Raw genomic sequence first — 18,711 nt, forward strand, 5'->3', positions numbered from 1 at the left:
TCCATCTCCTTCAGAACGTCACTCAAAAGAGGTCTCGACCTCTCCAACATCTCCTTCCCGACTCTCAGCTTCTTCCCTCCCCCTCCTACTTCTCCAGCAGCAGCAGAAGCAGCCCCGTCAACCACCACCTCCTCCAGCCCTCTCTTCAAGGCACGTCTCGCCTCCTCCTCGACAGCCATCTCGTCGACCTCCCTTTTCACCTCCTCGATCTTCGCCAGCCCCGAATGCATCCCACCAGCCTCCTTAGGAAGAGTAGTGATCCAGTCGTTCGATCCGATGAGGTTGAAGAACTTGGCGAGGAGGGGATCGTGTCGGAGAGTCGATTGAGATCCGAGGATGATGAGTTTCGAACGAGCTCGAGTGAGCGCGACGTTGATTCTTCGCCAGTCTCGGAGAAGTTCACCGATCTGTAAGAATGAAGAGTCTTTAGCGAGAATATATAGAGAAGAAGGAGCTGGGAAGAGTTGGACTCACAGATCCAGTCTCGTTGCTTCGAACCATGCTGATGATGATCACGTCCTTGTCTCGTCCTTGACTCTTGTCAGCCGTCAGGATCTCGATCTCCTTGAGGTCTTCGTCGCCCTTGAATACATGCTGGAAGAGCTTGATCTGTTGACGGTAGAGGGTGATGATCCCGATTTGGCGAGGATCGACACCGGCGAGGACGAAGGAGCGAGAGATCTGAAAGAAGACGCGACGAGAGAGGAAGAGAGACGCGTCAGTCGAGCAAAGAAGAACGGCGAGGGTGAAGAAAATTTAGGAAAGCATACCTGATGAGCCAGATGAGCCTCTCCGACGTTCTGGATGAGGTGACCGATCCGAGAGTCGGGGCAGGGAACTTGGTCGGTGTCGAGAAAGGCGACTTTGCAACTGAAGTCGAACGAGAGGCAAAAGAACGGGAGTCAGTCCGAGATCTCCCGATCCTCTATCGCTCGGCTAGAAGCTACTCACCTCTCTTCCATAATCCACTCCAACCAACACCCATCTCCCTCCATCCCACACCCAATCCCTCCTCCTTCTCCGTGCATCACTTTCCTCGCCTCCTCCCTCTTCGGCAAGACGAGCTTCTGCTCCGCCACCTTCTTCGACCCACACTTGAGTTTCCCGTCGTAGATAAGGGTGTTGGAGAGTTCCATGATGTCGCTGTTCATTCGGTACTGTTGAGAGAGATCGACGGAGGCGGAGGGATGGGCTTCGTGAAGACGACGGAAGAGGGAGACGTCGAGACCTCCGAGACGGGCGTTGGGGTTCTTGACCTGTAAACGCAGAGATGGGAAGAAGAAGAAGAAAGTCAGTGAGGAAGAAAGGAAAGAATGGCGGCGAGGAAAATGAGAGAGAGAAACGAACGAGAGGAGGAAGTTGGAAGTGATCTCCGACGAGAATGAACGTATCCGCGAAACGAAGAGGACCGAGGCAGACTGGGAGGGTGATCTGAGAAGCCTCGTCGACGATGCAGTAGTCGAACTTTCGGCGAGAGAAGACAGGGCTGAAAAGAACGAAAAAAATCAGCGAAGGAAGAAGACGCGGCGAGAACGAGAAGTTCGAACTCACTGGTCGATCGTCAAAGCAGTTGTTGCGACGACTTGAGGAGACATGAGTCGATGTTCGTACTGCTCCATGTTGGCGGCTGGTCCGAGAGCTCCGAGAGTGAGATGTTGGCAGTCGGGGTGGATCTGGGAAGGGAAGAGACGCGTCGAAAGAAACCGACGGGAAGGCCAGGTCAGCTCGTCCTTCGCCCTCTTCCCGTCTTCTCTGCTCCCCACATCCTCTCGTTTCGATCTCAAGAGATAAAGAAAGAAGGATGAACTCACCTTATCCGGGTTCCCCAACCTCAGCAGCCTCAGATTCAAGTTCAACAACTTCACCAGAATCGTATCCACTGCCGAGTGCGTGTAACTCGTCAACAGCACACTCTTCCCCCTCTTGGCCAACGCAACGATGATCTCCACGATCGTCGTCGTCTTCCCCGTTCCAGGCATTCCAAGGATCAAAGCGTAATCCTTCGCAGTCATCACCTTCTCCATCGCCAACTTCTGATCCCCATTCAAACCCCTCCCGCTCATCTCCTCCTCCGTCGGCTTGAGCGATTCGTCGAACTGAGGTGGATCCAAATCGACGACCATGGAACGTCGTTTCTCATCTCCATCGACGAAGAACATCTGAGCGAGATTGTCTCGGATCCTTCCCATTCCAGAAGCGAGCTCGTCCTTGTCGATTCGGAAGATCTGAGTGAGAGGGTCCTCGGAGCGAGTGAGTCCTAGACCGGAGAGACGAGATCCGTGACCTTCTCCTCGGAGACGAGATATGAGGACTTCGACGTCGAGCTTGTGGTCGAGTCCGACGGTGAGGTGGGTGGGAGTGAGCTCGAGGATGAAGCCTCTTGCGAGGGAGAGGAGGTCGGGTTCGATGGAGACGGAGATGGGTTCGCCTGCTGAGAGATGACCGGAGAGGAGAGAGTGGGTGTCCGGTTTGGAGGATGAGGAGGAAGAGGAGGGTTTCTGAGATGGCGAAGGAGGGAGGGTGGCTCGTCGGAATCGGTAGGTGTGTCGATGAACTTTGCTGGCTGAGGCTCCTGATCCAACTTCGTAGGATTCGACGATCATGTTGCCGAAGCACCTGAGCAGTGGACGAAAACAAAGGTGAGAGAGAAAGACGCGTCAGTTCGAGTTCCTGTGTCCCTCCTCTATCTCTGTCATCCTTTCCCTTCTCTTCCTCGCCACACTTCTTCTCCTACACAGCGAATAGTCAAAAGCGTCGAGAACACAAACTAACCTCCCAGTCTTCTCCCTCTCGACAGAAGACATCGTCCAAAGCTCGGACGCAAACCTCGTCGCGTCCTGCTCCTCGAAGGAGATGAGCTCCTCCCATTTCCTGAAGAAGTCGGCATGGACGACCGAAAGATGACCCGTCTTCTTCTCGTAGAGGTCGGCGATGGGTGAGTTGGTGTCTTCGACTTGTTCGACGGCCTGGGATTTCAAACGAGCGACGGAAAAAAAGAACAGGAAAGGAGAGGTCAGGACGCGTCTCGAAAGAAAGCTCGAATTGAGCAAGAAGAGAAACGACAGAGCACTGCAAGAGAGATCGAGCGACTCGCCTTCCTATACAACATACACGAATCAACCTGGTAGCACCTCTTACACTCCCAGTCGTTATCAATCGACGGCGGCAAGAACGAAGGTCTTTCCTCCTCAGCCACCTCCTGACCTTTCCGATCCTCCTCCCCATCCACCTCCATCGCCCCAGCACCATCCATCTCCCCCCACATCGCATCTTCCATCTCCTGCTCCTCCCTTCTCTTCTTCGCATCCTCATCCTCCAACGCAAGCTCTACCAGCTCCATCGATGTCGAGGGAGTCAGTTCGTCCGTTTGAGCTTTGGCTGTCGCCGTCGAGGTCGAAGGAGTCGAGCCGTTTGGGTTGGAAGCAGCAGTGGGAGTGAGAGTTGCTGAGGGTGGAGGAGGTCGTTTCCTAGCGAGGTACCCGGCAAGAGTGTTTCGAGCTGTGACGAGGGAACGAAGTTCGTGTTTGGCGGCTGGGATTTGAAGGATGGTGTCGGATTGGGAATAGTAGAGGAGACCGGAGGGGATGGGAGTTGCTGTGAGATTACAAATGAGACGAGAAAGAGAGGGTGGAAGTCAGTGAATGAGCTCGACGACAACAATGAGAAAACGAGATCGAAACGGATCTGAGGAGAGGAGATCTGAGGGAGAAGAGGACCTACAGTATCTGTCCTCCATAAGCAACGTATACAGCATCGTCTGAGCTCTATGCTCCATCACACCCACAGCTCGTCCCGTCTTGATCTCAAACGGCATCGTCCAACTCTCTCCTCCTCCCTCCGCTTCCTCCTCCTCGTGCTTCGCCTCTCTCCCCTTCCCCTTCCAAACACTCGGTCCGGTCAACGGAACGTTCTCTTTCCCTCCTCCTCGACGAGCGAAGAATTCGTTCTTGCTCTTGTTGTTCCTGTTGGTCGAGGACGAAGAGGAGGCTGGGTCGAGAATCGTCGCCTGGATTGATACGTCGATCTTCCCTTGGATCCCCCACATCGGCGAACGGATATCCTCCTCGGTGTCGTGGAGACCTGTGAGGGAAAGGAGAGAGGTAGAGGAGCCGCCTAAGGTTCCTTCGGGCTGGAGAAACAAAGGAACGCGTCGAAGGACGGGAGGTCAATTTCGACGCGTCGCCATTTCTTTCCTCCCTTCCTTCTTCGCTTCCTCACCCTCCAACCTTAGCTGCTTGAACAAAACAATCCGACGTACCTTCGGCACTCCCTTCTCACCACCCAGAAATCTCTCTCCCAACCTTCCAAACGCCTCGACCGCTTTCCTCCCAACCTCCTCCCTCACATCCTCCATCCTCAACCCAGCCTTCCACAGATCTCCTCGTAACGAGTCGTCCCCTTCCGTGAGGACTTGGTCAGAGACGCGTTTGATGTTGGACGGGGAGAAGGTCGAGAGGGTTGGGTAAGGAGTGGTAGAGAGGAGGGCTTGGAGAGTTGCGTGAAGGAGGTTTCCGTTGAGGAGAGGGAGAGTCGGTGGAGATCTGAGGGTGGTGAGTGTTTTGAGTGAGCGGAGAAGGTGGTTGGAGAGATAAGATGGGTCAGAAGAAGAACGAGGTCGGTGGGAAGGAAGAGAGACGCGCGCAAACTCACCGAGTCTTCACCAATCCACTCATCACTGATTTCCTCGGACAGCTCAGACTCGTCGAGATCGTCGTGTTCGGCAGAAGGAGATCTGGGTGGAAGATGATGAAGTTCTCAGGGTGAGAGGTGGAGAAGACGATCTCGTTCACTGTTGTTGTTGTCGGTTCGTCGTTGGAGGAAGCGGTGGTCGAAGTTGAGTCGTTTCGCAAAAGAACGTCGTTGGTGAAGCAAGGGTCGGCGTTTTCGAGTTTGATGGTGACGGAGGGAGATGCTGATGAGGAATGAACGAAGGAAGGGAGATCGGGGGAGATAATGTTGAGGATGTCGGCTGATCGAAAGAAGGAGGGGAGGGAGAAGGGTGAGCTCGAATTAAAGGAGGAAGAGAGCGAAATCGAAACGAACCTGGTGAGATGGGTAGCTCAGCGTACTCTCCTTCCAGTCGAAGCGAGAGAGGATGGTTGGTCCTGTGTGTCGTGACGAGGACGCGCTGGGGAAGGGCAAAGAAAGCCAAACGGGAAAGAAAGAAGGTGAGCTCGACGTTCCCTCCTTCCCTCCCTTTTGTGTCCTCGGCTCTCGCCCAAATGCGTCTTTTCGGCCACCACGAGTGACCCAGACGTCTGCTTGCAGCAACTCCTCACCCGTCCAAGCAGAAGACTCTTCCAAAGCTCACCTTCCTTCCCCATCCATTCCCATCCCTCCCTCCGTCCTCCACCTTCGACACCGTGCACCTCACCCACGCTCTCGGAGACCATTCCATGGGAGGAGCCGTGGGAGGAGGGTTGAGGATCAGGAGAGGAGACTCGAGTTCGGGTTGCTGTTTCTGTTGAAGACGAAGAATTAACAAAAGTAAAAACAAACGCGTCGAATCAGACTCGTTTGAAAGAGGGACGCGTCCCAAGAAGGAAGACGTCGAGCTCACCACTTTGGTCGGTGCGGGTTGAAGAAGATCCGCCTCCCAATCATCGTCTATAGGGAAGTCGTCGAAGAGGGAGGAGTACTCGTCTACTAGAGCTGCAGGAGCTGGAGGGAGACGCGATGGTTGTTGGGAGGAGTTGAGCTTTGAGGAGGAGGAAGTGGAGAGAGGTTTCTTTTGCGGTTGCGAGGATTGAGAGGAAGAAGGAGCGAGATCGAAATCTTCCTCCGTCAGGCCCTGGAGGAGTGTAGAGACGAGGGCGATGTTCTTGGAAGCAGCGGTTGCAGAGGCAGACGAAGAGGAGGAGGTCGAAGGAGGAAGAGGAGGAGCTCGAGGTGGGACGCGGGAGGACGAGGTCGAAGAGGGTTTGCTCGATGGGGGCATCTCGGTTGTCAAGGCGGCGGACGAGAGGAGAGGGGAAGGGGTCGCGAAGAGAAAAAAGAGAAAGGAAAAAAAGTGGGAAGACGGGGTCTGTGAGGGTTGGAAGGGAAAAGGGCTCGAAAGGAGGGAAGGGAACCCTCTGTCTTTCTCCTCCCACCCTCCATCTTCTCTCCCTTCCAGCCCCTCCTCTCTTCTATATATCTCTCCGCAGCTCCTCCTTTCCTCCCCGCCTTCCTATGGAGCGAACTTTCGGACCTGGAAGCAGTCAAGACGGCGAAGGAGAAGTCGACGACGATCTGCAAGAGGAACCAGAATCAGCTCCTCCTCCTCCCCTTCAAAACGGCGCGATTCCTCGCCATCCAGATCCATTCACAACTCAAGAAGGACCTTTCCTGAATTCTGAGACTCAGGTATGTATACTCTAGCTTTCAATTTGGAGCTAGCTCGTCTGTAGGAAGATGGATGGACGGAAGCTGACCTCCGTTCTTCCTACGCGTCCCCTCCCAGGCTGCTCGTATGCGTCCGCCCGTTGTAGAGCACCAGGTCAGCAGTGGGAACCCGTACCCGAATCAACCAACTCAGGTGAGTTCAGGGCAGTCGTTTTATATCTAGGTTCAGGTGGAAGATCTCGAGAAAACGAGCTCAACGTCTCCCTCCTCCCTCCCTCCACCCCACCACCTGCCTCTTCGTTTCCTCTTTCCCTCTCTCTCTCCAGATGGGACATCCCTACTCGAACTACCCTCCTCCCGACCCTGACCAACACCGTCATGCTCCCAACGGTCAATTCCTCTCGGGCTCCTACGCTCCTCCTCTACCCAACGGATCCGTTCCCTTCCTCCCTCCAGGTGCTCCCTTCCCTCCTCCTCTCGAGCACGACCATCTCTACCCAGAACCAGCACCTCCTCCTCCACCCGCCGTCGATGAACCCTCCGCCGAAGACGAAGAGTCCGGTCGTCCAAGGAGGGAGAGAGCCAAACGGGACTTCTTCTCAGCTGGAAGTCATTCAGGTTCAGGAGGTGGACCCTCCGAGGACGGAGGAGCAACAGGGACAGGGTCGAGGAAGGGTAAAGAGAAGGAGAGGAGCAGCCGTAGTCATCACTACGATGGGGCGGGGAGGAAGAGTAGGCAGGAACCAACAGGGCATAGGAAGGTGAAGGTCATCAAGAGGGATGTGCCTGCAGACCTCGAGTGTTCGTTCTGCGAAGGAGACAAGACGAGGAATCGGTCAGTCCTCGATTCTCTTTCTTTCTTGCTTCGAGAGAGAGATCTGAGCTGACTTTGATTTTCATCCGTTTGGTTGTAGGGATGGACGACCGGAGGATATGGTAGCTTGCTATACTTGTGGAAGAGCTGGTACGTCCGTTCTAGAGAAGGGAAGAGGTCGTCGGTCGGTCGAGCTCACACTTTCTCTTCCCTTCCCAGGCCACCCAACCTGTCTTCAGATGACCTCGAAGCGACTCGTCGCCATGGTGATGAGCTACGATTGGCGTTGTATCGAGTGCAAGCCTTGTGAGATTTGCAAGGAGAAGGGAGACGACGTGAGTTCGAGAGAAAGGAAGGAAGGACGGGAAGGTGAGCTCGAGCTGACCACCGAATCCTCCTTCGACGCCCTACAGGAGAAGATCCTCTTCTGTGACAAGTGTGATCGTGGAACGCATTACGACTGCTTGGATCCTGTGAGCTCAATTCTCTTGAAAGCTTTTTTCCGAACGAATAGGTGCTGACTCGGTCTCCCTTCCTCCCTCAGCCGCTTTCTCAACCTCCAGACGGTGAGCTCGCGTCCTTCCCTTCCCTTCTCAAGAACCGTGCTCATCATCTCTCCGTATTTCTCTCCTTCGTCTTCCTCTCAGGCTCGTGGGCATGTGGCAAATGCATCCCTCTTCGTCAAACCTCAGCAGCCGTCGGATACCAACCTCGACCTCCCAAACCCAAGCACCCAAATCAGTACACCAACCGTCCTCCCCAACCCAACCAATATTCTCGTGCCAACCAATACACCTCCACCCGTCCTCCCCAACCGAATCAATACTCCCGGCCTTCCTCCTCTCGACTCTACTCCCCAGACGAATATCAAGCGCCCGGAAGCAGCAGCGTCGTCTCGAAACGAGCCGTTCCTCGAGTGTCGTACCGCCAGGATCCAGACGACTACGAAGAGGAAGACGACGGGTCTCCGCCACCGCTACCTCCTCAGATCCGGCTGAAGTTGAAGAGGCAGAGAGCTGAGAGCGAGGAGGACGACGACGATGTGACGAGCAAGTTGCCGTTCGGAGGAGTGCTGAGTGGGAAGGATGCGGACACGTCGAGGTCCAAGATCGGAGCGGATGATAAGGATCGGTTCGAGAGGAGTCGGAAAGCTGCTGAGGTGAGTTTAGTCGAGCTCTGTTTTCCTTCGTTCGTTCCCTTCGAGCGTTGGCTGACCGACCTCTCGTCACTCCCTTCCCTCTCTTGCTCAGGTCAAGCTCGGAGGTCCTCGTCCACCAGCCCAAGACCCCTACGCTTCCATGCCTTCAACTCCCCAAGCTCTCGGTTCCCCATCTCCCTCAGGCTACTACAACAACTCTCCCTCAACTTCCAACTCTCACTCCGACCTCTTCCCATCCGCTCGTCCTCTTCGAGATCAACTCCTCACCTCCCAAACCCAAGATCACCATCTCTACTCTCGTCGATCTCAAGACCCTTCTACTCCAGGTCCCTCGAACTCGATCTCGAATACCAACTCGTTCCCTTTCGCTGGATCGAGCAACGGAGGAGGTCCCTCGGTGTTCGAGAAGATCAAGTGCATTCGATTCGGACCCTTCGACATCGATACGTGGTACACGGCTCCCTACCCTGAGGAGTACGCGCTGGTTCCCGATGGAAGGTTGTGGATCTGCGAGTTTTGTTTGAAGTACATGAAGAGCGCTTTTGGAGCTGGGAGGCATCGAGTGAGTCTCTTGTTTTCGTTTCGTTTCGTCGCGTCGGAGGTCGAGTCTGAGGGTTCGAGCTGACTCTCGTTACTTTCGTCGTATCGTAACAGCTGAAATGCAAAGCCCGTCATCCTCCTGGAGATGAAGTCTACCGAGATGGAGCCGTTTCGGTGTTCGAAGTGGACGGAAGGAAGAACAAGGTGCGTCGACTGCCTTCCTTCCTCCCCATCTCCTTTTCCAAACTCACCTACGCTTTCTCGTCCCCAGATCTACTGCCAAAACCTCTGCCTCCTCGCCAAAATGTTCCTCGATCACAAAACCCTCTACTACGACGTCGAACCTTTCCTCTTCTACATCATGACCGAGACCGACGACTTTGGAGCGAGGTTCGTCGGATACTTTTCAAAGGAGAAGAGGAGTCCGATGAACTACAACGTCAGTTGCATCATGACCTTGCCTGTGCGGCAGAGGAAGGGATGGGGAAACCTGTTGATCGATTTCAGTGAGTTTCGAGCTGCGTTTCTTCGAGGTTCGACGCGACGGAGAGCTGATCGTTTTCGTTCGTTTTCTCATCGTTCGCTAGGCTACCTCCTCTCCAAGAAGGAAGCAAGGGTGGGCTCTCCAGAGAAACCTCTCTCGGATCTTGGACTGCTCAGCTACACCAACTACTGGACGGTTACGCTCTTCTTCTATCTGAGGTCGGCTCAAAGTCCCGTCACGATCGAAGGTTCGTCCAGCTGCTCCTCTACCTTCCTTCGGTTCTTCACTCTCTCTTGCTCGTCGAACCTCCCCGCTTAACTCTCTTCCCTTCTTTACTCTTTCAGCCATCAGCCAAGCAACCTCCATGACCGCCGAAGACATCCTCTTCGTCCTCAAGGCCAAAAACATGATCACCATCGCCCACTCCTCCCCTCCTCCTCCCTCCCTCTCTCGCAAAACCTCCTCCCTCACCAATAGCAAAAATACCAGCAAAGCTCGAGGCTCCTCTTCCACCCCAGCAGCAGCCCTCCCAACCTCCACGACCGTCGTCCTTCACCCTCGAGGAGCAGCCGTCCACACAGCCGAAACCACTCGCGTCACCCAAGCCAACTTCATCCCTCAGGACTACTTGATCCAGTGGAACCGGGACGAGGTGGAGCAGTACTTGGTGAAGTTTGAAGGGAAGGGATGGTTGAGGTTGAGAGCGGAGAATCTGAAGTGGACGGCGTTCACGGATTCATTGGCTTTGAGGGCGTTGAAGAAGAAGAAGGAAAAGGTTGGGGTGGAGGAGGTAGGAGAGAAGTTGGTGGGTGTGATGGAGGGGGCTGGAGTTGGTGGTGGGGTGGTGGTGGAGGGAGTGGACGGAGCACTGAGAGAGGGAGCTGGAGCTGGAGAGGTCGAAGGACCGGTCCCTATGGTCGTCGACGAGGAACCTTCGAAGGATCACCTCGAGGAGGCAGTCGTCGGAAACGGAATCGTCGACGAGGATCCCAACCATCTTCCGCTCGAAGTCGCACCCGAGGACGCGTCGATCCCAGCAGCAACCGAACAGGCCCCAGCTCCAGCAAAGCCATCAGTATCCGGGTCAGCAACCATCATCGACGACTCTTACCCCCACTCTGCGACCTCTTCTCCGGTCTTCGGACCTTCCTTTCTGCTCGACGACCAGCCTTCAACCTCTCAGCTCGACCTTCAACCCGACGCTCTCCCTCCACCACCCGCCTCCCCGACCCGGGCTCGTCGGTCTCAATCCTCCCAACTCGCTTCTCCTCCTCCTTCCAACCCAGCCTCCCAATCGGACGACCCCGCAACGCTAGCTCTCGTCGCGGCCCTCACCTCTCCAAATCGTCGTCTTCGGTCGAGTTCAGCTTCGCCTACCAAGCCGAAGACGTCTGAGGAGCCTCCTGAACACCACTTGGAGTCGTCGCCGAGGAAACGGTCGACGAGAAACGCTTCTGCTGGAGTTGGAGGAGAAGGAGGGGCTTCGATGGAAACGGAGGTGGTTGGCGTTGCTCTTCCTTCGACGACGACGACGAACGGAGCTGGAGGGAGGTCGACGAGAAGCTCTCCCAGGAAGGGAGCCGTGAGTGCGGAGGCGACGGATGTAGAGGAGGAAGAGGGAGGAGTTGAGGTTCGAGTCTAACCTTTTGCGTCCTTCGTTCGTTCGACTCGTTTAGTTGTTTCGCTAGTGTAGGCGTTCCTTTCGGTTTTTTTTTTCTAGGTCGCTCGTATCTTCTTACTATTCTCATCGCGGCCATGGGCTGTCTTTTCCTATCACTTACTCGAGAGCTTGGGAGAGGGAGGGTTGGAAGAGAGCTGGGAGGGAGAGACGCGTCGAAGACAGTCTTTCGAACAGATGCAAAAAGAAAGGAGGGAACAGTCACGCAGAAGTCGGAAATATATTTCACCCGGGCTATCCGTTTTTCCGACGAGGTGACAGACAGTACATCGCCTCAAGTTCGAATCTACAGGGGCAAAAGATGTGAAGCGAACGAAAGCACCGCACTTCCTTCGAACTTCGAAGGTGAATTCGGGCGAGTCGAGCTCGTTTCCCCTCGACCACCATCCCTGCTAGAAGCAGAAGAGAGTCTTCGAAGATTCATACTTTCGTCTCTAGTGAGTTCATAGACCTCTCTTTCGGTTCTCCAGGACGCGAAACTGAGTCTTCTTCGTTTCTTCGCAAAGGCAGTCCCGTCGGGCGATGTCCTCCTCTTCCTCGCTCTCCTCCAACCCTTGGGCTGCCTGGCTCAGACCTCTCGCACCTCTCGACTCCGAAGGATCACCCTGGGTCGATGAGCCTTCCCGTCCAACCACTTCGATCTCCAGTCCGATGCTTCAGCAGCAGGAGGAAAGCCGTCAGCAGCAGCAGCGAGCTCGTCGTTCGACGTTGATCAGGAGGAGAGTTCAATTCATCGAAACTGTCGAATACGTACCAGCTCGGACATGGAATCAGGAAGAGGAATCGTCGTCGTCGTCGGAAGAACAAGATCGTTCAGGATCTCCCTCTGAATCTCGTCGACGAGAGCCGGAGGAGGAAGAGGAGGATCCGATTCCCACTCCTCAGCCATCATCTGCCTATTCTTACTTCTACAATCCTTCCAGCTCTCACCCTCTCCTCCGACTGCAACCCTCCTTCCTCTTCACACCTCGAACCGAACCAGCTCCCGTCGCTCCCGCTCTCGTCAACTCCCTCCCCAGCCTTCTCCTCCCAGTCCCAACTCCAACTCACCCGTTACCAACCTAACAGGAGGTTCGAACGCAGGAAGGACCGGGGACGTCACGACGGGGGAAGGGACTCGTCGCGTCACAGAGGAATCTACAGCTCCCCGTGCGTCGTCGTCGTCGACGGCTTCCCTTCGCAGGAGCGATGCCTCTGCTTCTTCTTCATCACCATCGTCACTGGTGTTGGAGGAACGGAGTGAAACTTCTTGGAGAAGAACGGTTGAGCGGGTGGTGGTGAGAGAAGAGATGGAAGAGGAGACGGGGCAGACGCGCGAGAGGTTGGTTGAGCGTCCGACGGCTGAGGTTGGGAGGAGGATTGCTTCTGTGAGTCTATATATTCTCTGGCTCCCTTTCGTCGACGAGCTTTGACTGACTCCGTGGGTTCGTGGTTCATCCGTTCAACAGGGAATCGATGCCAACGCTCCGCGACGCGTCGGACTCGAACCCGTCCGTTTCTTCGTTTTCCTTCTTCCTCTGGTTCTGATATATCTTCGGATATCTACTAAAACCTTTTTTTTACTTTTGTTTCTTCACTCGCAGCCACGCCAAACCGAAACGCGTCCTTCTCTCCACCAACCCGTCCGCCGACTTCACAACGATCCGTCGCCATCCGTTCCAGCTCAGCCTCCCGCTTCTTCCTCCACAGTTCCTTCTCTCACTACCAGTCCCAACCCTCAAACTCAAAACCCACCTCCCTCTCAACGCATTAATCCTCACGGACGACCAACCACCGAGATCAACAACCCCTCCTCTTCCTCGTCTCGACCCCAGCCCTTCCCTTACAGGACGGACGAGGAGTTGGATGCTATCAGCGACAGGCATTTGGCTTACGCCAGGATAGCAAGCATGGAAGAGAGAATGTGGTTGGGAGGAGGAGGAGTGGAAGTGGGCGCGAGCGGGAGAGGGAGCGGGAGAGGGAGAGGGAGAGGGAGAGGGACGCCGAGGAGTGTGGTGGAAGGGCTGAGGAGGACGACGTTTGAGGAGTTGCTCGAAGAAAGTAGAGTGACGGGGAGGGAGCTTGAGAGGAGTTGTGGGATCTGTTTGGAAGAGGTAAGTCTGGGTCGAGCTCGACGCGTCGTTTCGTCTTCGTCCGTTCGTTTGTCAACTGAGCCTGACCTCCGCCTTTCAATCCCATTTCTATCTGTACTCTTATATGCAGTATGGCCTCCGAGACGAAACGATCACTTCCCCATGCGATCATTTCTGGCATAGGAGGTGTTTTGAGGTTCGTCTCGTCTCTTCTTTTCTCTTTCCCTTTCTCTTCTTTTCCGCAAACCAAATTTCTCGAACAACATAACCCGCTGACTCTTCCTGCCCTCGATCTTCGTTCGTCGAACGCTCGCAGGGATGGCTTCGAACCTCCCAGAACTGTCCCCTCTGTCGAAGGAACGTCGTCGAGCTGGCACGAACGAACGGCCCGCCTCCGTATTCGATCGCTGCTCCGACGTCCCGAAGTTCGACTCGTGGATGTTCAATTCAGTGAGCGTTGGATGATTCAGTTGGTTGGGACGGAGGGACGGGAGGGGACGGGAAGAGGGAGACGGGTTGGCGGTCTGGAGTTCGATTTTCATTCGCTTTCTTTCGATTCGATTCCTACTTGTGTTGGGTTGACGACACGGACTCCTCGGTCTATTTTCTTTTTCGCTTTCTCACTTTACGACGTTCTCCACCTTGTTTTTGATCTCGTTTGGTGTTTGACGACGAACACTTTTCTCCCTCCTTCTCGCTTTCTTGCTATACGCTCCTTGCTTTGGACTTTATTACACGCCGCACTGAGATTACACGCTAATAAACGACACTTGTATATGTGTCTGGCCCAAGAAGAAAGAAGGAGAGAGTGAGCGAAGGACGAACCCAGAGACCGAAGACGCGTCGAGCCTTTCGCTGTTCTCTTCCTAAGACCCCGCAGCTTCTGACAGCTATCGCACCCCACTATAGGCTCTTACCAGAGGATTCATCGCTCATCCTCTCCTTCGGAGCGACCAAAGCAGCACGTCGATGAGTCGCTCGACGCGTCGCGACCGAGAGCGAAGCAGGGTTCTTCCGAGAGTTTCTTCTCCTCCTTTTTCTCAACTTTTGGGCTCCTTGTTCAGGAAACTCGTACACCTCTTTAACGAGATCAAAACTTCCAGTGGAAGCCTTCTCTGAAGAGAGAGCGACCGGCTACCGATCCCAAAATCGAACCCCTCTCTCTCTCTCTCGTCTCCGCCTCCCCTTCCTCTTTTGACCTCCATCCGTCACCTTCTCTTTCAAGCTCTCTCTTTTTCCTTCTCGGTCTCCTGTTCCCCTCCTACCGCTGGTCGATCTTTTCTTCCAGTCTTCAATTCAAGAAAGCAGGCCTTTCTCTCTCTTCTTCTTCTTCGCAGGCCGATCGATCTCCCACCCAATCCACCTCCCTCCCTCCCTCCGACCTTCCCTCCTCAAAGCTCCGGCAGCTCCACCTCTACGCAACTACAAATATCAATCATGGGAGACTTGAAGTTCAGTGATCTCGCTAGACTCATGGCTATGGCTTCAGCTATGTGTGAGTCCAGTTTTTCGCTCGAGAGCGACGGAGGGGAGGAGGGGAATTGAAGGCTCGAGCTGACAGGAAACGGATTTGGTTCGTTCTACAGGGTCGGTTTGGGCTGGATTCTGGGGTATCTGCTACAGGAAGTTCTTCTGGGACTTCATCGGAGCTGAGTTGGGTCCTGCTGGGTTGATGTGAGTGCCTCGATGAGCTCAACCTTTCGATATGAGCGTTCCGACGACGACACGACGAGCTCACTCCCTCCCCCTCCCTCCCTTTTCCCTTTCCTGTTCTTCTTTCGCAACGAGTCAAGTCCCACCGCTGCTGTTCAGCCCTTCCTCGCCATCATCATCAACATCCCTCTCGTTCAAATCCTCATGCTGCTCTTTGGAGTCTTCACCCTTTGCCTCGAGTGGCCTTTAGTCTTCGTGAGTGACTGACTTGGCTTCGCGTCCTCCTTCCCCTTCCCAGCTCTTCGGACACCTTCCCTTTTCTCCCCAAATACTTTACCGCTATCGCCTGCTTCGTTTCGACGATTTACGATTCAAAGCAGGGGAACGAGGCCCATCGAGACGGCCAGAAAAGCTGACTCGTTTCCACCTCCTCTTTTCGCTTCTCGACGGCCGTGCAGATCAAGGATACCTCCCTCTGGCGATCTCACATCTTCCGAGTCGTTGCCTACTTCATGTTCGCAGCCGTCGAGATCCTGCTCTACCAGGTTCGTCCTGTCTCTCAACTTCTCTCTCCCCTCTTCGCCTCGCGTCGTCGCTCCGTCTCTTCTCCTCGTTCCTCCTGTCTCTTTCTCGTTCCTGACCTCTTTCTCTTTCTCTTCGCCTTCTTCCCCACTCACTCAGGGATTCGACGGAGCAGTCTTCTACCTCATCACCTCGGCCTGCTTCGCTCGAGCTCTCCAGAAGGGCGAGTCTATCGCCGACGACGCTCTGGCCGTTCGACGAGACGCTCCTCCTGCCGCTGGAGGAGAAGGAAGAAACTGGCAGCAGTTGGGAGACGGAGGTGGAACGGATTCGGAGAAGGCTCAGAGGAACGCTGTTTAGACGTAGTGTATCCAAGCTTTAGCTTCTACGTTACGTTTTGCATCGTCAACTCCGACTCTCTCTCTCCTCCCGTTCTTCGTTTCTTTTTTTAAAGCACCTTTTTTGGATTCGCATGGCCCTTTGCCTTCGTTCTGCTCGTTCGTTCGTTCGTTCGTTCTCTCTCTCTCAGTTTTAATCGCCGCTTAAGGACTCTCCCTCGCACTCCCTCGTTTGATCTCGACGCGTTCCTTTCTTTCCCCATCCCTCACCACCTACTCTCATCATTTCCTTCTTACATCTACCTAGTTTAGCTCGTCTGTCCCTAGCCTTTCGAGCGATCTAATTGTAGACCTTTTCCGCCTCGTCGCACTCCTGGAGATTCGACGTCCTCGTTCGCTCCTTCGAGACCTTGGCTGTCAAGTCCAAGTCCCCTCCTTGCTCGATTCTTCCGTCCCTCAACTTCCCTCTCCTCTCCCACCACTCTCTTGACACCCAAACACGCCCCAGATGGCAAGCATAAAGGAGAAAAGCCATGTCATACACAGCAGCCGAGTCGAAGTTGCTTCGATCCGACCACATCCAGAAAGAGAACGAGAGAAAGGCGGTGACCCTAATCCGTTTACTTCTTGGAGGCGATTCCGACCTGGAGTGAGAGAAGGCAAGAGGGAGGAAGGGAGTCAGTGTTCGAGATGAGACGGAGAGGGAAGGAAAGAGGGAGGGGAGGGAACGAACCGGGTTTCGTCGTCGACCGGCTGAGAGAGGAGAAGAGGGAAAGGGGAGGAAGAAGAGGATTAGTTGAGATTAGGGAGAGGGAGGAGAAGTCGTCGGAAAGGGTAGGCTTACTGGTCTTGGTGTGCTCTGTAGATAGGAAGCATAGGAACGGGAAGGTCAGCGATTCGCTCGAGAGACCGAAACATCGTCGAAGCTCAACATCCTTCCTCTCCTCCCTCGACCTCCTTCTCCCACCCCCACCACCTCCTCCAACCTGCTCAACTCCAGCTCAGACCCCAGCAATAGATAGAGAACAGCAAGTACTCACGTCCCTTGACCTTAAGTCCCCAGAAGTGCCTCAATCCTCGGTGCGACCTGATCTTCTTCAGTCGCTCGAGATCCTCCCTCATCTTCTGGTCGATCTGGTTAGAAACAACGTGGGCGTCCTTTCCGTCGGTGATGTCCTTCTGCCTGTTAAGGAACCTGTTGGACGAGAAGAAGAACGAGACGAGGTCGAGGGAAGGGAGAACGAGTCAGGGATGCGTTCGAGCTCGATCGTTTCGAAGGAGGAAGGAAGGGAGGTTGAAACGAACCAAGCGGGGATCTTGAACTGGGCAGGGTTCTGCATGATGGTGACGATTCGCTCGAGCTCATCGGAGTTGAGCTCTCCGGCTCTGAAGGAGGAGGGGTGGGAAGGAGGGAGGAACGAAGGTCAGCTTTTGACGGAAGGGAAGGGACGAGAGCTCCGCGAGCTTCGACGATGAATCGTGCGACATCCTCCTCCTGCTTCTTCGCCACACCTCCCAGACCACTCTCCTCGCTCTCAGCTCCACCCAAAGCGGTCGGTCCAGGAAAGAAGAGCAGGACGTCAACCGTACGGTGCGATCCAACCTCTTCGTTTCCCTTTCCTCCACGCTCCTTCCTCTCCTCGTCTCTCCTCCATCCCTCCGTCCCTCTCCTGCTCCTGCATACGATGGTGTGAAGAGTACGAACCTCTTCTTGAGATCGACATCGGCCTTCTTGCAGACGACGTTGGCGTAACGCCTTCCGACTCCCTTGATCTCGGTCAAGGCGTACATGATCTTCCTTCGACCATCGACGTTGGTGTTGAGGAGACGAAGGATGTGCTGGAACTGCACGTGGGCCTCGGGGACGACGAAAGACCTGAGAACAAAGAGCGCAAGAGAAAGAAAAAACAGTGCGAAAAAGGAGGAGGGGAGGGGAAGTTGGGCGTGAGCTTGAGTTTGGAAGGAGGGGAGGCAAAGGGGAAGAGTTGGGTGTGGTGTCGAAGGGGGAATCGAGGTGGAAGGCGACCAAGTGGACGAGGGAGGATATGGGTGGTATCGGTAGGGACCTGGGTTCTCCCTCTCCATGCTGGTATACGAAGGTGGCCATGTCGAGTTGGAGGATCGAGAGGGAGGAGGGATCCAACGACGACTCTGCTCTCTCCTCCTTCCCTTGACCTTCCTTCTCCTTCCTCCTCCCTTCCCTTCTTGGACCTCTCCCTTTTCTCCTACACCCTCCAAATCGTCCATTCCTTCGAGGTCGGCCGTAGAGGAGCGTCCTGCGTGTCCGGGCGTATGCGAAGAGGAGGGTTCGGTCTTACATATTGGCGTGAGGGAAAGAGTTCAGGGTCAACCCGCCCTTCTCAGCGAAAAAGTGATTGAACCCTCTCGCCGCTCTTTCCCACTGCGCGCCTCCAACCACGACCCTTTTTTCGAACGAGAAAAAGTTCCTCTGAACGAGAGAAGAGTACACGAGGGTGCAAGAGTCGTCCTGGACCTTTTTGATTTTGAAAATTTGGAACTTGGGCTGGATCAGGAGCGGCTCGAGGACTGGCGACGCCTCTGTCGCTCGTCTCTCTCTTTCCCTCTACTTCCTCCTTCCTTGACAACGGTGATTACTGCATTGGAACTCTAATTTTATCGCTCTGACCTGAGGATGACCTGTGTAGGTTGAGAAAACCCCGATCGAAGGCTCTACTGCCATTGAAGTGCTCGAACGACGCGTCTCAGCTCTGTCCTCGCGCTTCCCTCCTCCTCCTCCTCCGGACCTTTCAGTTGTCCATCTCAAGATCAGAGACACGTAGAGAGCGCTCGAAGTTGTTCAAAAGTTCTCCTGCTCTCATAGGATCGATCGAAGAGCGACGCCGTTCTGGACCAAGCAATGTCAGCTCGCGACGCGTCCCCCTCTCACCCAAGACTTCCTCCCCTGCAGTTCCCTTCTTCCACGAATCTACCTTCCCTCCCTCTATCCCATCTCCTACAGTCTTCTCACCCTCGCCAAATTCTCTGTCATCTTCTCTCTCGCTCTAAGACACAGAGACTGGAGGAGGCTGGACCATCGCACGGCGGAAAGTAGCTCTAGCTCGACAGCTCCCTTCCTCTTCACGTCCTACATAATTTACCCTGTCAG

At 54.8% G+C, this 18,711-nt stretch overlaps 7 protein-coding genes across 7 annotated transcripts; 4 read left to right on the forward strand and 3 right to left on the reverse strand.

The window, feature by feature from the left end:
* Nucleotides 1-1,547: 1,547 nt before the first annotated feature.
* On the reverse strand, nucleotides 1,548-3,235 carry DNA2 (bifunctional ATP-dependent DNA helicase/ssDNA endodeoxyribonuclease DNA2; the record flags this gene model as incomplete). Its single annotated transcript, XM_076642747.1, has 5 exons — nucleotides 1,548-1,673; nucleotides 1,812-2,225; nucleotides 2,415-2,616; nucleotides 2,737-2,966; nucleotides 3,095-3,235. The coding sequence occupies 5 exons, from the start codon at nucleotides 3,233-3,235 to the stop codon at nucleotides 1,548-1,550; spliced, it is 1,113 nt and encodes a 370-aa protein (XP_076495570.1).
* Nucleotides 3,236-4,500: 1,265 nt separating this feature from the next.
* On the reverse strand, nucleotides 4,501-6,032 carry BDY24DRAFT_104885 (uncharacterized protein). Its single transcript, XM_076635819.1, has 4 exons — nucleotides 5,561-6,032; nucleotides 5,312-5,461; nucleotides 5,044-5,128; nucleotides 4,501-4,969 (listed from the first exon to the last, which is right to left on the reverse strand). Exons 1-4 carry the CDS (start codon nucleotides 5,936-5,938, stop codon nucleotides 4,647-4,649), a joined length of 936 nt encoding a protein of 311 aa, XP_076495571.1. The 5' UTR covers nucleotides 5,939-6,032; the 3' UTR covers nucleotides 4,501-4,646.
* A 66-nt stretch (nucleotides 6,033-6,098) lies between these two features.
* Nucleotides 6,099-11,097, forward strand: BDY24DRAFT_392816 (uncharacterized protein). The gene is made up of 13 exons (XM_076640973.1): nucleotides 6,099-6,345; nucleotides 6,443-6,517; nucleotides 6,651-7,159; nucleotides 7,239-7,288; nucleotides 7,358-7,473; nucleotides 7,552-7,611; nucleotides 7,683-7,704; nucleotides 7,786-8,297; nucleotides 8,389-8,859; nucleotides 8,952-9,041; nucleotides 9,109-9,343; nucleotides 9,425-9,568; nucleotides 9,666-11,097. Exons 1-13 carry the CDS (start codon nucleotides 6,172-6,174, stop codon nucleotides 10,961-10,963), a joined length of 3,756 nt encoding a protein of 1,251 aa, XP_076495572.1. The 5' UTR covers nucleotides 6,099-6,171; the 3' UTR covers nucleotides 10,964-11,097.
* A 291-nt stretch (nucleotides 11,098-11,388) lies between these two features.
* On the forward strand, nucleotides 11,389-12,465 carry BDY24DRAFT_392818 (uncharacterized protein). Its single transcript, XM_076640974.1, has 2 exons — nucleotides 11,389-12,366; nucleotides 12,448-12,465. Exon 1 carries the CDS (start codon nucleotides 11,522-11,524, stop codon nucleotides 12,062-12,064), a length of 543 nt encoding a protein of 180 aa, XP_076495573.1. The 5' UTR covers nucleotides 11,389-11,521; the 3' UTR covers nucleotides 12,065-12,366; nucleotides 12,448-12,465.
* Nucleotides 12,177-13,611, forward strand: BDY24DRAFT_104941 (RING finger protein). Its single transcript, XM_076635820.1, has 5 exons — nucleotides 12,177-12,366; nucleotides 12,448-12,489; nucleotides 12,583-13,092; nucleotides 13,202-13,267; nucleotides 13,388-13,611. The coding sequence occupies exons 1-5, from the start codon at nucleotides 12,289-12,291 to the stop codon at nucleotides 13,523-13,525; spliced, it is 834 nt and encodes a 277-aa protein (XP_076495574.1). The 5' UTR covers nucleotides 12,177-12,288; the 3' UTR covers nucleotides 13,526-13,611.
* A 649-nt stretch (nucleotides 13,612-14,260) lies between these two features.
* BDY24DRAFT_392823 (uncharacterized protein) lies at nucleotides 14,261-15,963 on the forward strand. Its single transcript, XM_076640975.1, has 5 exons — nucleotides 14,261-14,566; nucleotides 14,658-14,745; nucleotides 14,865-14,979; nucleotides 15,183-15,269; nucleotides 15,406-15,963. The coding sequence occupies exons 1-5, from the start codon at nucleotides 14,509-14,511 to the stop codon at nucleotides 15,604-15,606; spliced, it is 549 nt and encodes a 182-aa protein (XP_076495575.1). The 5' UTR covers nucleotides 14,261-14,508; the 3' UTR covers nucleotides 15,607-15,963.
* A 139-nt stretch (nucleotides 15,964-16,102) lies between these two features.
* BDY24DRAFT_392826 (uS13 family ribosomal protein) lies at nucleotides 16,103-17,928 on the reverse strand. Its single transcript, XM_076640976.1, has 7 exons — nucleotides 17,903-17,928; nucleotides 17,290-17,460; nucleotides 16,890-16,970; nucleotides 16,625-16,779; nucleotides 16,429-16,443; nucleotides 16,318-16,337; nucleotides 16,103-16,228 (listed from the first exon to the last, which is right to left on the reverse strand). Coding segments are annotated over exons 1-7 (468 nt in total). The 5' UTR covers nucleotides 17,905-17,928; the 3' UTR covers nucleotides 16,103-16,204.
* Between the last annotated feature and the right edge of the window lie 783 nt (nucleotides 17,929-18,711).

This window comes from Mrakia frigida (assembly GCF_051309035.1).
Source record: "Mrakia frigida strain ATCC 22029 unplaced genomic scaffold BDY24scaffold_20, whole genome shotgun sequence".
Lineage (NCBI taxonomy): Eukaryota > Fungi > Basidiomycota > Tremellomycetes > Cystofilobasidiales > Mrakiaceae > Mrakia > Mrakia frigida.

Excerpts from the sequence above, each read along its gene's own strand:
- BDY24DRAFT_104941 (XM_076635820.1), top strand. The coding sequence starts at position 12,289 with ATGGAAGAGGAGACGGGGCAGACGCGCGAGAGGTTGGTTGAGCGTCCG. Across the intron at positions 12,490-12,582 it reads GACGCGTCGGACTCGAACCC|CCACGCCAAACCGAAACGCG; the intron begins GTCCGTTTCTTC and ends CTTCACTCGCAG. Across the intron at positions 13,093-13,201 it reads GTGGGATCTGTTTGGAAGAG|TATGGCCTCCGAGACGAAAC; the intron begins GTAAGTCTGGGT and ends TCTTATATGCAG.
- BDY24DRAFT_392816 (XM_076640973.1), top strand. The coding sequence starts at position 6,172 with ATGGAGCGAACTTTCGGACCTGGAAGCAGTCAAGACGGCGAAGGAGAA. Across the intron at positions 7,160-7,238 it reads GGAGACAAGACGAGGAATCG|GGATGGACGACCGGAGGATA; the intron begins GTCAGTCCTCGA and ends GTTTGGTTGTAG. Across the intron at positions 8,860-8,951 it reads TTGGAGCTGGGAGGCATCGA|CTGAAATGCAAAGCCCGTCA; the intron begins GTGAGTCTCTTG and ends GTATCGTAACAG.
- BDY24DRAFT_104885 (XM_076635819.1), bottom strand. The coding sequence starts at position 5,938 with ATGCCCCCATCGAGCAAACCCTCTTCGACCTCGTCCTCCCGCGTCCCA. Across the intron at positions 5,462-5,560 it reads AACCCGCACCGACCAAAGTG|AAACAGCAACCCGAACTCGA; the intron begins GTGAGCTCGACG and ends CGTCTTCAACAG. Across the intron at positions 4,970-5,043 it reads TGAGCTACCCATCTCACCAG|CCGACATCCTCAACATTATC; the intron begins GTTCGTTTCGAT and ends TCTTTCGATCAG.
- BDY24DRAFT_392823 (XM_076640975.1), top strand. The coding sequence starts at position 14,509 with ATGGGAGACTTGAAGTTCAGTGATCTCGCTAGACTCATGGCTATGGCT. Across the intron at positions 14,746-14,864 it reads TTGGGTCCTGCTGGGTTGAT|TCCCACCGCTGCTGTTCAGC; the intron begins GTGAGTGCCTCG and ends CAACGAGTCAAG. Across the intron at positions 15,270-15,405 it reads TCGAGATCCTGCTCTACCAG|GGATTCGACGGAGCAGTCTT; the intron begins GTTCGTCCTGTC and ends CCACTCACTCAG.
- BDY24DRAFT_392826 (XM_076640976.1), bottom strand. Across the intron at positions 16,780-16,889 it reads CAGTTCAAGATCCCCGCTTG|GTTCCTTAACAGGCAGAAGG; the intron begins GTTCGTTTCAAC and ends CTCGTCCAACAG. Across the intron at positions 16,229-16,317 it reads CCGGTCGACGACGAAACCCG|GTCGGAATCGCCTCCAAGAA; the intron begins GTTCGTTCCCTC and ends CTCTCACTCCAG.
- BDY24DRAFT_392818 (XM_076640974.1), top strand. The coding sequence starts at position 11,522 with ATGTCCTCCTCTTCCTCGCTCTCCTCCAACCCTTGGGCTGCCTGGCTC.